This window comes from Carex rostrata, chromosome 30, assembly GCF_964058835.1.
Source record: "Carex rostrata chromosome 30, lpCarRost1.2, whole genome shotgun sequence".
Taxonomy (NCBI): Eukaryota; Viridiplantae; Streptophyta; class Magnoliopsida; order Poales; family Cyperaceae; genus Carex; species Carex rostrata.
Genome location: NC_135947.1, coordinates 218794 through 230274, shown reverse-complemented (window position 1 = coordinate 230274; position 11481 = coordinate 218794). Strand labels below are relative to the sequence as shown.

At 36.4% G+C, this 11481-nt stretch overlaps 2 protein-coding genes across 3 annotated transcripts; one reads left to right on the top strand and one right to left on the bottom strand.

The window, feature by feature from the left end:
- Positions 1-1229: 1229 nt before the first annotated feature.
- LOC144546813 (Pentatricopeptide repeat (PPR) superfamily protein) lies at positions 1230-3090 on the bottom strand. Its single transcript, XM_078295377.1, has one exon. The coding sequence runs from the start codon at positions 3047-3049 to the stop codon at positions 1313-1315; it is 1737 nt and encodes a 578-aa protein (XP_078151503.1). The 5' UTR covers positions 3050-3090; the 3' UTR covers positions 1230-1312.
- Positions 3091-5031: 1941 nt separating this feature from the next.
- Positions 5032-9294, top strand: LOC144546954 (protein FAR1-RELATED SEQUENCE 11-like). Of its 2 annotated transcripts, XM_078295544.1 has the most exons (5): positions 5050-5226; positions 5481-6627; positions 6861-7307; positions 7659-7975; positions 8670-9294. In XM_078295544.1, the coding sequence occupies exons 2-5, from the start codon at positions 5539-5541 to the stop codon at positions 9151-9153; spliced, it is 2337 nt and encodes a 778-aa protein (XP_078151670.1). In that variant the 5' UTR covers positions 5050-5226; positions 5481-5538; the 3' UTR covers positions 9154-9294. The 2 variants fall into 2 exon arrangements, with proteins under 2 accessions (XP_078151669.1, XP_078151670.1); XM_078295543.1 differs by having other exon boundaries at positions 5032-6627; positions 8670-9288.
- Positions 9295-11481: the final 2187 nt, after the last annotated feature.

The following is an 11481-nucleotide window of genomic DNA, read 5'->3' as shown; positions in this document are numbered from 1 at the left end:
TTCCGAATAGAACTCCAAATAAAACACACAAAAAATTATAAAATATTTTATTCGCAAATAAAATGCGAGTCGTGTACTATTAAGGAGAAACACATAAAAAAAACGTCAAATTTTTTTTTTTTGGAAATACTTATTGTACCGAATCATTTCTAAATTATATCCTAATCACAAATTTTTAAAATTACCGAACCGAATCAGAATTTTTTTTTGTCACTATGCTTGTGACATGCCGGAACATAACAGATAATTACCGCGTGACAAATTTGCTTCACTTTAATCTGCCAGTTGCGCCTTGGCGCGTCCCTATTCCCTACAATAGAGGAAAGGAACATCTTCGCCGTCGGTATTATCTACTACAGAACTTGCGCAAATCATTGCCGTTTTATTTTTTTTACGTTTGTTCTCTCTTCCACTTTCTTCACGCCGGGCAGATGTAGGATGTGGTTATTCTGTATTACAAGATTATAATTAGATGTGTGTTGCTGATGCATGTATTTTTTTTTTAATTACCCTAAACCGTCTAATCATGATCGGAAATGGCATCAATGTACTAAAAAAATTTGATTATTTGAAGGAAAGCATAAAAAATTTAAATTGACTAAAATTTGATAAACGTCTTAATTAATAATAAAGCCTACATGTACAATTTAAGCTTTTAATGATCAATCAATGTACTAAAAAAATTGAATGCTTGCTAGAATTGACCAAATTGAAAGTTTTCATATACTTTTTTTTTTTGAAAGCAGCTAACAGTCCTCCAACTTCAGTCCTCCAAAAATTTCCGGATATTTTGAACTAATTCTGTAAACATCAATACTAAATCATGTAAACATCAATACTAAATCCTGTAAACTAAATCAACAAATCCTGTCAACATAAAAACGCGTGACAACTGTTGGGGACCACCTTCTGTTAACATACACATAGTATCCTGTAAACATACACATATTATCATGTAAACATACACATATTATCCTGTAAACATACACATATTATCCTATAAACATACATATTGTACTTGAAATTATGACAGTTGTGGCAGTTGAAAGCGCGTCAGAACTAAGCTAAAAAAGAAATGCTATTATATACGGAGATTTTTGGAAGACTGTAGCCCGGGGAACATTACCTTTTTTTTTTTTTTTTTTTCTTATTTCTTTTGCTTGATTAAGGAAAAGGCATCAGAATTTGAAGTACAAGAAAACAAAAATGCAATCCAAAGTGGAACTATAGAAGTGATAATAATTCCAATTATACAATTTATGCAAGATATTGTTTTCAAGTTTTAATAACAAAAGAAAGTTTTCCTTATCAATCACTGCCTCTTCCTCCTCAGACTAATGCTTATTTTCTTTTGCGTAATCGCAAACCGCCGGGCCATTGCAACATTATAAAACCTCCTCATATGCTCAGACAACCGATGGATTGCCCGCAAGTCCCCAACAGCAGACAACCTTTCCATGATCGAATCAAATTTTCGGTATGGTAACTTGAGATCTCTATCTATCACCTCATCCAACACAAGGCATGCCTCTTTCTCTCTTCCTGAATCAAACAAACCATGAATCATCAATGCATATGTATCGACCACACGTTTGCATCTTCTCGCATCCATTTCATGCCATATGTCAACCGCCTGATCGGGTTCATTCATTTCGAAAAACATGGTAATGAGCATGTTGTATGTGTGTACACTTGGTTCACAGCCTGATTCTATTATTTTATTACACAACTCCATGGCTTCCTTGGCTTTCTTTAAATCACAAAGCACCTTCAAAAAACAATTGTAGGTGAGTATATCAGGTGGAAAACCTGTCTTAGACATTTCATCGAGCACCTTGTAGGCGGCGTCAATCTTTCCACCCTGACACATTCCTTCGATCATCTCTTTGTAGGTGCTAACATCAGGTAGGCAACCAGAGTTTCTCATTTCAGACAGGAGTTTAAAGCACTCAACCATCATGTCACTTTTTGCAAGATATACAATCATTATAGAATAGGTCTTGGCCGTTGGAGAAGACATTGTACAACCTTTAGTTCGCATAAATTCGAATAAATCCCTGGCCTCTTTCACCATGCCACAACTACAGAAGGAATCAATTGCACAATTGTAGGTGAAATTATCAGGTGTATGTCCAAGTAACATCATTTCTTCGAGCAATTTCATGGCACGAACCGGGTCTCGGACCCGGCACCAGCCAAAAAACAAAATGTTAAATGTATCTGAATTGGGAGTAACCTTTTTCTTCACACGGTGAAAAATTTCTACCGCTTCTCTGACAAGGTAACATTTGCATAGCGCATCCAAAAGCAAATTGAGTGCATCGGTCTCAGGTGGGGTTTTCATTCTAATTTTTTTCTTTTTCAGGAATTTCTTCAAATGGGTTAAGTGCTTGTCAGAGTACTCTCTCAGAATAGATAATAGTGCATCAATGGGCACTGAATTCTTACCAGTTCTCTTCATGTAATCCAAAATGTCACAAACAACCCCGAATTGTTTGCATTTGTACCTAGTGCTTGACAAAACATCAATCATGAAATTGTAAGTGCTTGGTTGGTGCTTGTACCGGCTTTGGTTCCCAGCCCAGGTAAAGAACCGAAAGGCCAATTTCTCCTCATACCTCAGCCTTTGTAATACGTCGTCTACTACTTCACTGTTAAGTTCAACACAAAGCAAATCGAGTGCTTTTTCAAAGTTTTCACCTGATTTGATGGTTGTAACTATAGTTTCATAAATTCTATTAGCCTCAGGGTTTTCACCGGCAAGAGGATTGCTTGAACTGAAACTCTTAGGATCATCTAATATGAGAATTTCATTAGGAGAAGGACAACTAGACAAGGAAGAAAGAGACAAACTTTGGGAAGAATTTGGATACAATCGAAATTGGGAATGGGAAAGGCTAGATATACTGTGTGATTTAAGGTAAAAGAGAGAGAAATTTCTCACTGGAATAACGAAATTCGAAGGTTTTGTGGAAAATGGTATGGCAAGATATTGGGTAAATCGCTGTAAATTGAAGAAGGATATAAGAAATTGGTTACGCACAGACATGAGTGCGAGCAAAGAATGGCGCTTTGTCAAGGGAATTTGAAGATCAGGATTTACAGTGCATAAAAGCTAAAGAGAGGCGGAGTCCGAATCTAACCTAAAGTAACTCAAATTTTGAGCTTAGATCTGGACCGTCTGATCATAATCCGGATCAATCCGGCCCGAAGTGGAATATTCGTGCCAAACAGATCAGACGGTCCAGATGCAAATTTAAAATTCGAGGTACCTTAGATGATATGAGTTCAGAGCGGAGAGGGAGGAATAGCTGAGATGAGATGGTTTCCAATTTTGCTCTGCGTGAAATTATGATCCGACCCGACAAAGCCCATGGCCATGATGAATTGAATTCCGATCCTCTGAGATATCTCATATTTTGCGTGACCTTTTGGAGAAACTTAACTGTTCATATACATTCCACACGAATCTCAATGCTTAAATAATACTGGCCCCCTGCAATATTCCGAATAGGCACCGGACACGTAGGTCACGCAAAGTTTGAGATATCTCAGAGGATACGAATTCCTCTGATGATTGGGGTAGAGATTTTAACAGAGCGGTATTAGCTTCATGCAACGCACGGACTATATAATCAAAGCAACACTGATACGATTCATGCGCTGCGTGTAGCCAAAATAACTCTGAAAAATATAGCCCAGAATTGGGTTGTTGATTGTTGAATGAATCGGAACTCAGCCTGATTTAAGTGTCAGTTTATATAAAAATTATCTTTAATGTGAACTTATATTCAATTAAAATTTAAATTATAATTCAAATGCAAATTCGTATGCTTTGTTATTTTAAACGGATTTTGCATTTCAATTAAAGTAACAAAATGCTTATATAAAATCAATGAACATAACAAATGTTTGTTTGGAGTTTGGGCCGTATTAATTTTAATAGTACTAATCTGAATAGTATTAACTCGTTTTCTTTAAAAAATAATGAATTAGCATAACAGTGCTAACATAAAGTTTTTTTGGAGAAAATATATTTTGACCACATCCTAGCAACACTATTTCTTGAAATAAAATGTTATTTGCATGCATTCAAACATATTCCATCTGAATGTATATTTACTTAAAATTTGAGAAAATAAATACAAATTTATACTCATTCCCTAAGCGGGTTTCGGATCACATCTATATTATATTTGAAATCTTGAATGAAAATGTTAAAAATAACAAATGTTTCAATAAAGTAATAAGTATTATGGAAGTGCAGGTTGAGAAGTCTAACTATAATTTAACTAACTTGTATGATATGACGAGATATTATGCTATTAAGAAATTACAGGGATTCATGATGAATAACAAATTAACAATAATTAGTGTAAGAAATTAGAGATTTTTTTAATCAATATTATTTATAATATTTGTAATGGACTTCAATCTGGAATTACATAGGAGTAAAACCAGATGTTGTTAAGCTTACCAAGTCTTCAAAATCTATCGAAATGAATTCGAACGATAAATTCAAACTCTTGAAACTAATCTATTTCATGAGCAATGTATTTATATATAAAATTTATAAAGTTTTAAATTAAATCGGTATAAAGTCAAAAGACAAAAAAATAAATTTCAACTTAATTTTCATACATTCATTTTACATTATTTTTGATCACATGACTTTATACTAAATTAATTCATAAATTTTAAATGTAAATGCATCACTAGTAAACTAGTTTTTTTAACAATTTAAATTCGTCATTTCAAAGCAATTTGATAGATTTTAAAATTAATATTTACTAAATTTATTGAATTGACATAGTATTTACTAAATTAAATGACAGCATTTGTTGAACTTCAAATTAAGTTATCAGAAGGACAAGAATTTAGAACAAAACTCTTTTTTCTGTGTGTTTCAGAAAAAGGGCTTTGTGCGTGTTTTATCAGACTTTCAACTCTCTTCGTGTCTCAGAAACTGTGGGTCCCTGTATCTTGTTTGTTAAAAATGTTATACCAACGCCAGCGCTCTCAACTCTGAACCCCGCCTCTTTAGATATTCCCACCCCTGTTTTTCCGTTCCTCCGACGCCTCCATGATATATCGACCCCATTCTTTTCCATATTTGTCACCGTCGACACGCTACTCCGTTGTTTACGCACTAAGGATCTGCATCTCATCTCCTCAAAATGGGGTCGGAATATCGAACTCGATTTCTCCTTGATAACCTCCTTTAAGGTAACCCTAGTTCTCACTCCACTAACTGGTATACTCTTTATTCTGCTCACTGTTATGTTCAGTTTAGCTTAATTTTTCAAGCTAATTTTGCTGATAATTATTTTAATTTGATAATTTCATCACATCTAAAATTTTAGAAATTACTAATTCAGACATTGAAAATGCACCAATTATGTGTTTCATTCAATACTGGTAATATACCAGCATTTGCCCAGGGATAGCTAACCTAGTGCTTAGTTGAATATTGTAAGCAGGGATAAATCTTCTTCAGAGGTATAAAAATCAGTGTCTAGTTCATAATTATTAAAAAAAATGACAAGGGCTTCATCAAGAAACATTGGTTCTTTGACACAAAGACGCAAATGCCCCTGCGGGGACGAGCACTGTTATTTCCGAGTTGATGCTGATGAAGAAGAAAACAACCACAACCAAAACCAAAGCACCAGCAACAACAATTCCACTAATACCCCTACTGGCATTTCCCTACTACTTGATACTGACCAACTTCAAGCTACACAATTAACCACCTCTTTTGATACCACTGTTTCAACTGAAACCCAGGCCCCCTATGTGGGCCAGACCTTTCAGACAGCTGAGGAGGCCCAAGAACAGTACACCCGCTTTGCGAGAGTTAACGGCTTTGCAATCAGAACTGAGAGGTCAAAAGGAAACTCAAACCACCCGTTAGGGGTTTACAAGAGAGAATTAGTGTGCCACCGTGCCGGTTTATACCGGCCTAGAAAAACCGGTGACCCGAAAAGGCAAAGAAACAAAAAATCTAACCGGTGCAAGTGTGAGGCAGGTATGATAATTAAGAAAAACATCTCCAAAGGTACAACCCGGTGGGTAGTTGTACAGTTTAGCAATGAGCATAATCATGAATTGCTGGATAGTGATGAGGTACGGCAATTACCGGCTTATAGAAATATTTCCTCCACGGACCGGGAGCGTGCGTTGGTTCTTGCCAAGGCCGGGTGCACCGTGAACCTAATCATGCGTGCTCTAGAGATGGAGAAGGGATTGAGATCTGGTCAGCTGACATTTACTGAGAGGGATATGCGTAACTTCCTACAGGCATCGAAAAGCATAAATATTGAAAATGAAGGGTCTGAATTGCTTACTGCGTGCAAAGTGATGAAGGAGAGATACTCGGAGTTTAAATTTGAGTTTTCAGTCGATTCAAATGGTACTCTTGAGAATATTTGTTGGGTATACCCTGATTGTGCACGCGCGTATGGGATTTTTGGAGATGCAGTTGTGTTTGATACGACGTATAGGTTGTATGCATATGATAGACCCTTAGGGGTATGGTTTGGTATGGATAATTACGGAAATGCCATTTGCTTTGGATGTGCTCTGCTGCAGGATGAAAAGCCGTCTTCTTACCAGTGGGCGCTGCAGGTGAACTGTTTGTTGTTTTCTTTATTTTTGTACAAAGACTGTAATTTTGGCCAATATATATCAGTACCAGTACCAGTATGAACCAAAATAGTATGACTGTATTCTTAGATTATTTGTCCACATCTTCATTTTAAAGCATCAATTAAACTCCCAACTCAAAAATTAATTTGTCCCTGTATAGAGATCAGAATGTAAAACTCTCCGTAACATGTCAATTTTTATTATCCTCACAGTCTTTCGTCCGTTTAATGGATGGGAAGTTTCCGCAAACAATTCTGACTGACCTAGACATGTCGCTTAAAGAAGCAGTAATGAGTGAATTACCAACTACTCGGCACGCATTTGCTCCATGGTACATCACATCCAAACTCCAGAGCTGGTTCTCTCCCTCTCTTGGCCCTCTGTTTGAGAAATTTACAAGTGAATTTAATCGGGTCTGTAATTTAAGTAATTTGGAAGAGTTTAGTGATCAGTGGAGTAAGATGGTCAATGAATTCAGGCTTGTTTCGGATCGGCACGTGAACCTTCTCACGTATAACAGGGAGTATTGGACCTTACCGTTTTTACGCGGATGGTTTTTTGGTTGTTTGATTGGAGCAGTTGATTTCCCTGCATTGATTAAGGGTTTCTTTAAAGGTCTCTTGAGCTCACAAACTCGGCTGAGGGATTTCGTTGAGCAGGTCGTCTATTTAAACTGTTGCTTCAGCTTTTTTGTTAATTTAATCCTTTTAGTATTTATTATAAATAGTGTGCAGAAGTCATGACCCGTCTAAGAAAAAAAATATAACATTATTCTCCTTTTGAGTTGCCAGGACACATTAGTAATTAGTACTTTGAAAATACATTTTTGCTGAAATAACACATAAGAGGCACATTTATATGCTTCTAAATTGCACTAATGAAATTTCTCTTCAACAATGGGCTCCAAATTAGTATATATCTTAGACAACTATGGGCTATTTTCTATATCAAGAAATGTAGAACACAAAAGAAGGGCAGTGCAATATTTTTTTATGTCCCTTATTTTTTAGGTGCGTGTTGCAATAGAACTACAACATCAAGCAGGAGAAGAATCCACAATGCGACAGAACTACCAAAACATGAGCACCAAAACATGCATGCCAATGGAGGAAAACGCCACGTCAATTCTCACTCCTTACGCCTTCAATTTATTTCAACAAGAGTTAATTGCCTCGACTCAATTTGCAGTTTATGAGACGCACCAAGAAGCCTACCTGGTAAGGCACCGGTTGCAGCCATCTGGCGGCCAGGTGGTATTGTGCATTAGACCTGACGAGTTTTTGCGGTGCAGCTGTAAGGAGTTTGAGTCATCTGGGATTTTGTGCAGGTAAAAATTTGAAAGTTTTTATAGTCTGGCTCACAATTGAGTGAGTAAAGTCCAGTTGGCTTCTCTCAAGGTGCAATTGATTTATTTCTCTATAAATAAATTGAACCGGGATCAATTGAGTACAAAGCACGAGTACAAGACATGACTTGTAAATGAAATGAGACACTCAAAAAGAAAAAGAAAAGGTAATCTAATCTAACTGTCATTGGTCCTAATTGCTACTTATAGTATGTAGAAGAAATCTGATTTATGATCACAACTTCTGGTTTTGTAAAGCTGTTAGTTGGTTTAATCTCCCTCTTTTATGATAAGTTTTTTGGTTGAGTTGACTAGAAACCTTGTCCAACTGAGACTAACAGGGGCAGAACTAGAAAATTTAAATTGGGGGTGGGGGCTGAAATGTCATAATATGTGGAAATATATAATGTGTAGTAACTGAGATTTGAACCCAAGTCTCCGCAACTACCAAATGAAATTCTAACTACTAGGCTACAAGCACACAGATAGTATTTCATGAGGGGGCTAAACTATCCAAAAACTTAAAAAAAAAAAAATGAAAATTCAATTATATTTCAATATACATGATTAAAATTTTGAAATCATGTGGGGTGACTAAGCACCCCTAGGCTATACCTAGATCCGCCCCTGAAGTCTATAAATGTTATGTTACTGATATCTTTTCAAATATATTCAGGCATGCTCTGCGGGTACTCTCTTTAAAGAATTGCTTTGCACTTCCTGACAAGTACCTTCCCGCCAGGTGGCGCCGCGAGAGTTCAATATTTCCCAAGAGTACAGGGTACAAGTATCGATCAAGGGCATTGCGGTCTCTCATTTCGATCATAATACAAGAGTCATCTGTGAATAAAGAGAGGTTTAGTTATGCACAACGGCACATGAGTAAGATTTTGTCACATGTGAGAGAGATGCCTACACTGGATGAAACTAGGTCAGATGGTGGTCCCGTCTTGTCAATGGAAGAAATTGTAGATGTAACTCCGCTTAGACCTAGAAGCCGGCCAAAAAAGGATGAACTTGTTAGTACTGGTACTGTTGTTACAGAGGAGGCGCAAGCAATTGAGGAGAACATTGCCAGTACTTGTGATTTACCGGGAAGTGAAACGCACCAAGAGTTGTGGGAAACACATGATTTATTCGGTGCACAAGATCTGGCGTAGGATTCTAGACTACTGTACAGGTTGCTTGTTTTAAGGTCACAACATGGCAGAGCACACTGAAAGAAATTCTTTTCTTTCGGGGCTGAAACTTTACTATTTAGAACCTTGCAACCAAATGCATCTTTAGGAAAAAAAAAAAAAGACTTATATTTTGAAATTTTGTAGGAAGGATATAATGGGGATGAATATATGCTCTTTTGTTAGCCTTAAAGAATCTCGTTTATCCCTGTTTCATAATATTGTTACAGTTAAAAGTTTCATGTTTCTTAAAGTTAATTAGGGGTTCTTACAATTTATTTTGAAGTGAGGCTACGGTACTATGCATAGCGCATATTGGTATTGTAATATTCTGTTACATCGATTATTATTTTTATAACGACAAACTTAGGAATAAATAATAATTATATACGCGTCTTGAGTTAGGATCACACGCGTGATTGTCCCTATAGAAAATATTGTAAGAACTTTTACAAAAATTCAAATAATATTCCATTTAATTTTTAAAATAAATATATTCTTTAGCGGGCCTCAGCAATTACGAAGTAAATACAAATCAAATCCTTATTTAAAACCTCGATTTGAGTTACTTCTTTTCGATAACCTTTTGAATTTAGCTTCACTTGTAATTTTCAGATGGACAACTGTTAGTATTTCAATCACAGATCACTCATATCATTTCGGATTGGAATGAAATTTAATACCTGAAAATGTAGAAGACTATCATAAATTCCAAACGTAAGATTCTCCATAAAATTGTAAAGTCAGTAAATATTTCAGTTCGAAGACTACAGACCTTCATCGATCATTTTTATCTTTTCTCCTCATTGGAAATTCCGATTAAGGTGAAACTAATTGCGTTAGAACCATAACAGAAAAACTTACAACTCTTACATTTTAACTTTCTCCAAATTTCGAACTTATAATTCAAGTTATTTCAATCTTGGATGGGCTCAAATTCGAATTTACAATATGTTGGTCCACTAAACTCAAGCCCAAAAATCACAAATCATCTTCTAAACCTAACCCTACCTTATATAAAGCCCCCCTCTTCACAGCCACCCCCCTTTTTTCCCTAACCCTAGCCGCCACAGCACCCTTTCCCTCATTTCGGATCTAAACCCCTGCTGGACCCAAACCAGCCAGCCAACTTCTGAAGAGAACCACTGTCTGTACGTCCGAATTTTGGAGAAGCGATCAACATAAGAGTTGTAGTGCTCGGCGATACGGAACCGTGAGCGCTGGATTCATCACGATCGGAGTCTCGACAATTAAGAACCGTCCAAAACAGTGACTGCTGCGCTTACCCTTCCTAAACCGCAAACTCCAAGTAATAAGTTTATTCTTAGATTATAATAGTTCATGAATAAGTACATCTAATTATAATCCGAATTTTAATAAAGTTTTCAGCATTATTTTAAATATAATTTCAGAAATTCTGAAAAGTAAATAAAAATTCAGATTATAATTAGATGTACTTATTCATGAACTATTATAATCTAAGAATAAACATATTACTTGAAATTTGCGGTTTAGGAAGGGTAAGCGCAGCAGTCACTGTTTTGGACGGTTCTTAGCAGCCGAGACTCCGATCGGGATGAATCCAGCGCTCACGGTTCCGTATCGCCGAGCACTACAACTCTTATGTTGATCTCTTCTCCAAAATTCGGACGTACAGGCGGTGGTTCTCTTCGGAAGTTGGCTGGCTGGTTTGGGTCCAGCAGGGGTTTAGATCTGAAATGAGGGAAATGGTGCTGTGGCTGCTAGGGTTAGGAAAAAAAAGGGGGGTGGCTGTGGAGAGGGGGGGCGTTATATAAGGTAGGGTTAGGTTTAGAAGATGATTTGTGATTTTTGGGCTTGAGTTTAGTGGACCAATATATTGTAAATTCGGATTTGAGCCCATGACAGAATTTTGTTTTAATGTTTGTCTTCCAAGATTGAAATAACTGGAATTATAAGTTCGAAATTTGGAGAAAGTTAAAATATAAGAGTTGTAAGTTTTTCTGTTACGGTTCTAACGCAATTAGTTTCACCTTAATCGGAATTTCCAGTGAGGAGAAAAGATAAAAATGATCGATGAAGGTCTGCAGTCTCCGAACTGAAATATTTACTGACTTTACAATTTTATGGAGAATCCTACGTTTGGAATTTAGGATAGTCTTCTACACGAAAGTTGTAGATCATGAAGTTATATTTTCAGGTATTAAATTTCAATCCAATTCGAATTGATATGAGTGATCTGTGATTGAAATACTAACAGTTGTCCATCTGAAAATTACAACTGAAGCTAAATTCGAAAGGTTATCGAAAAGAAGTAACTCAAATCGAGGT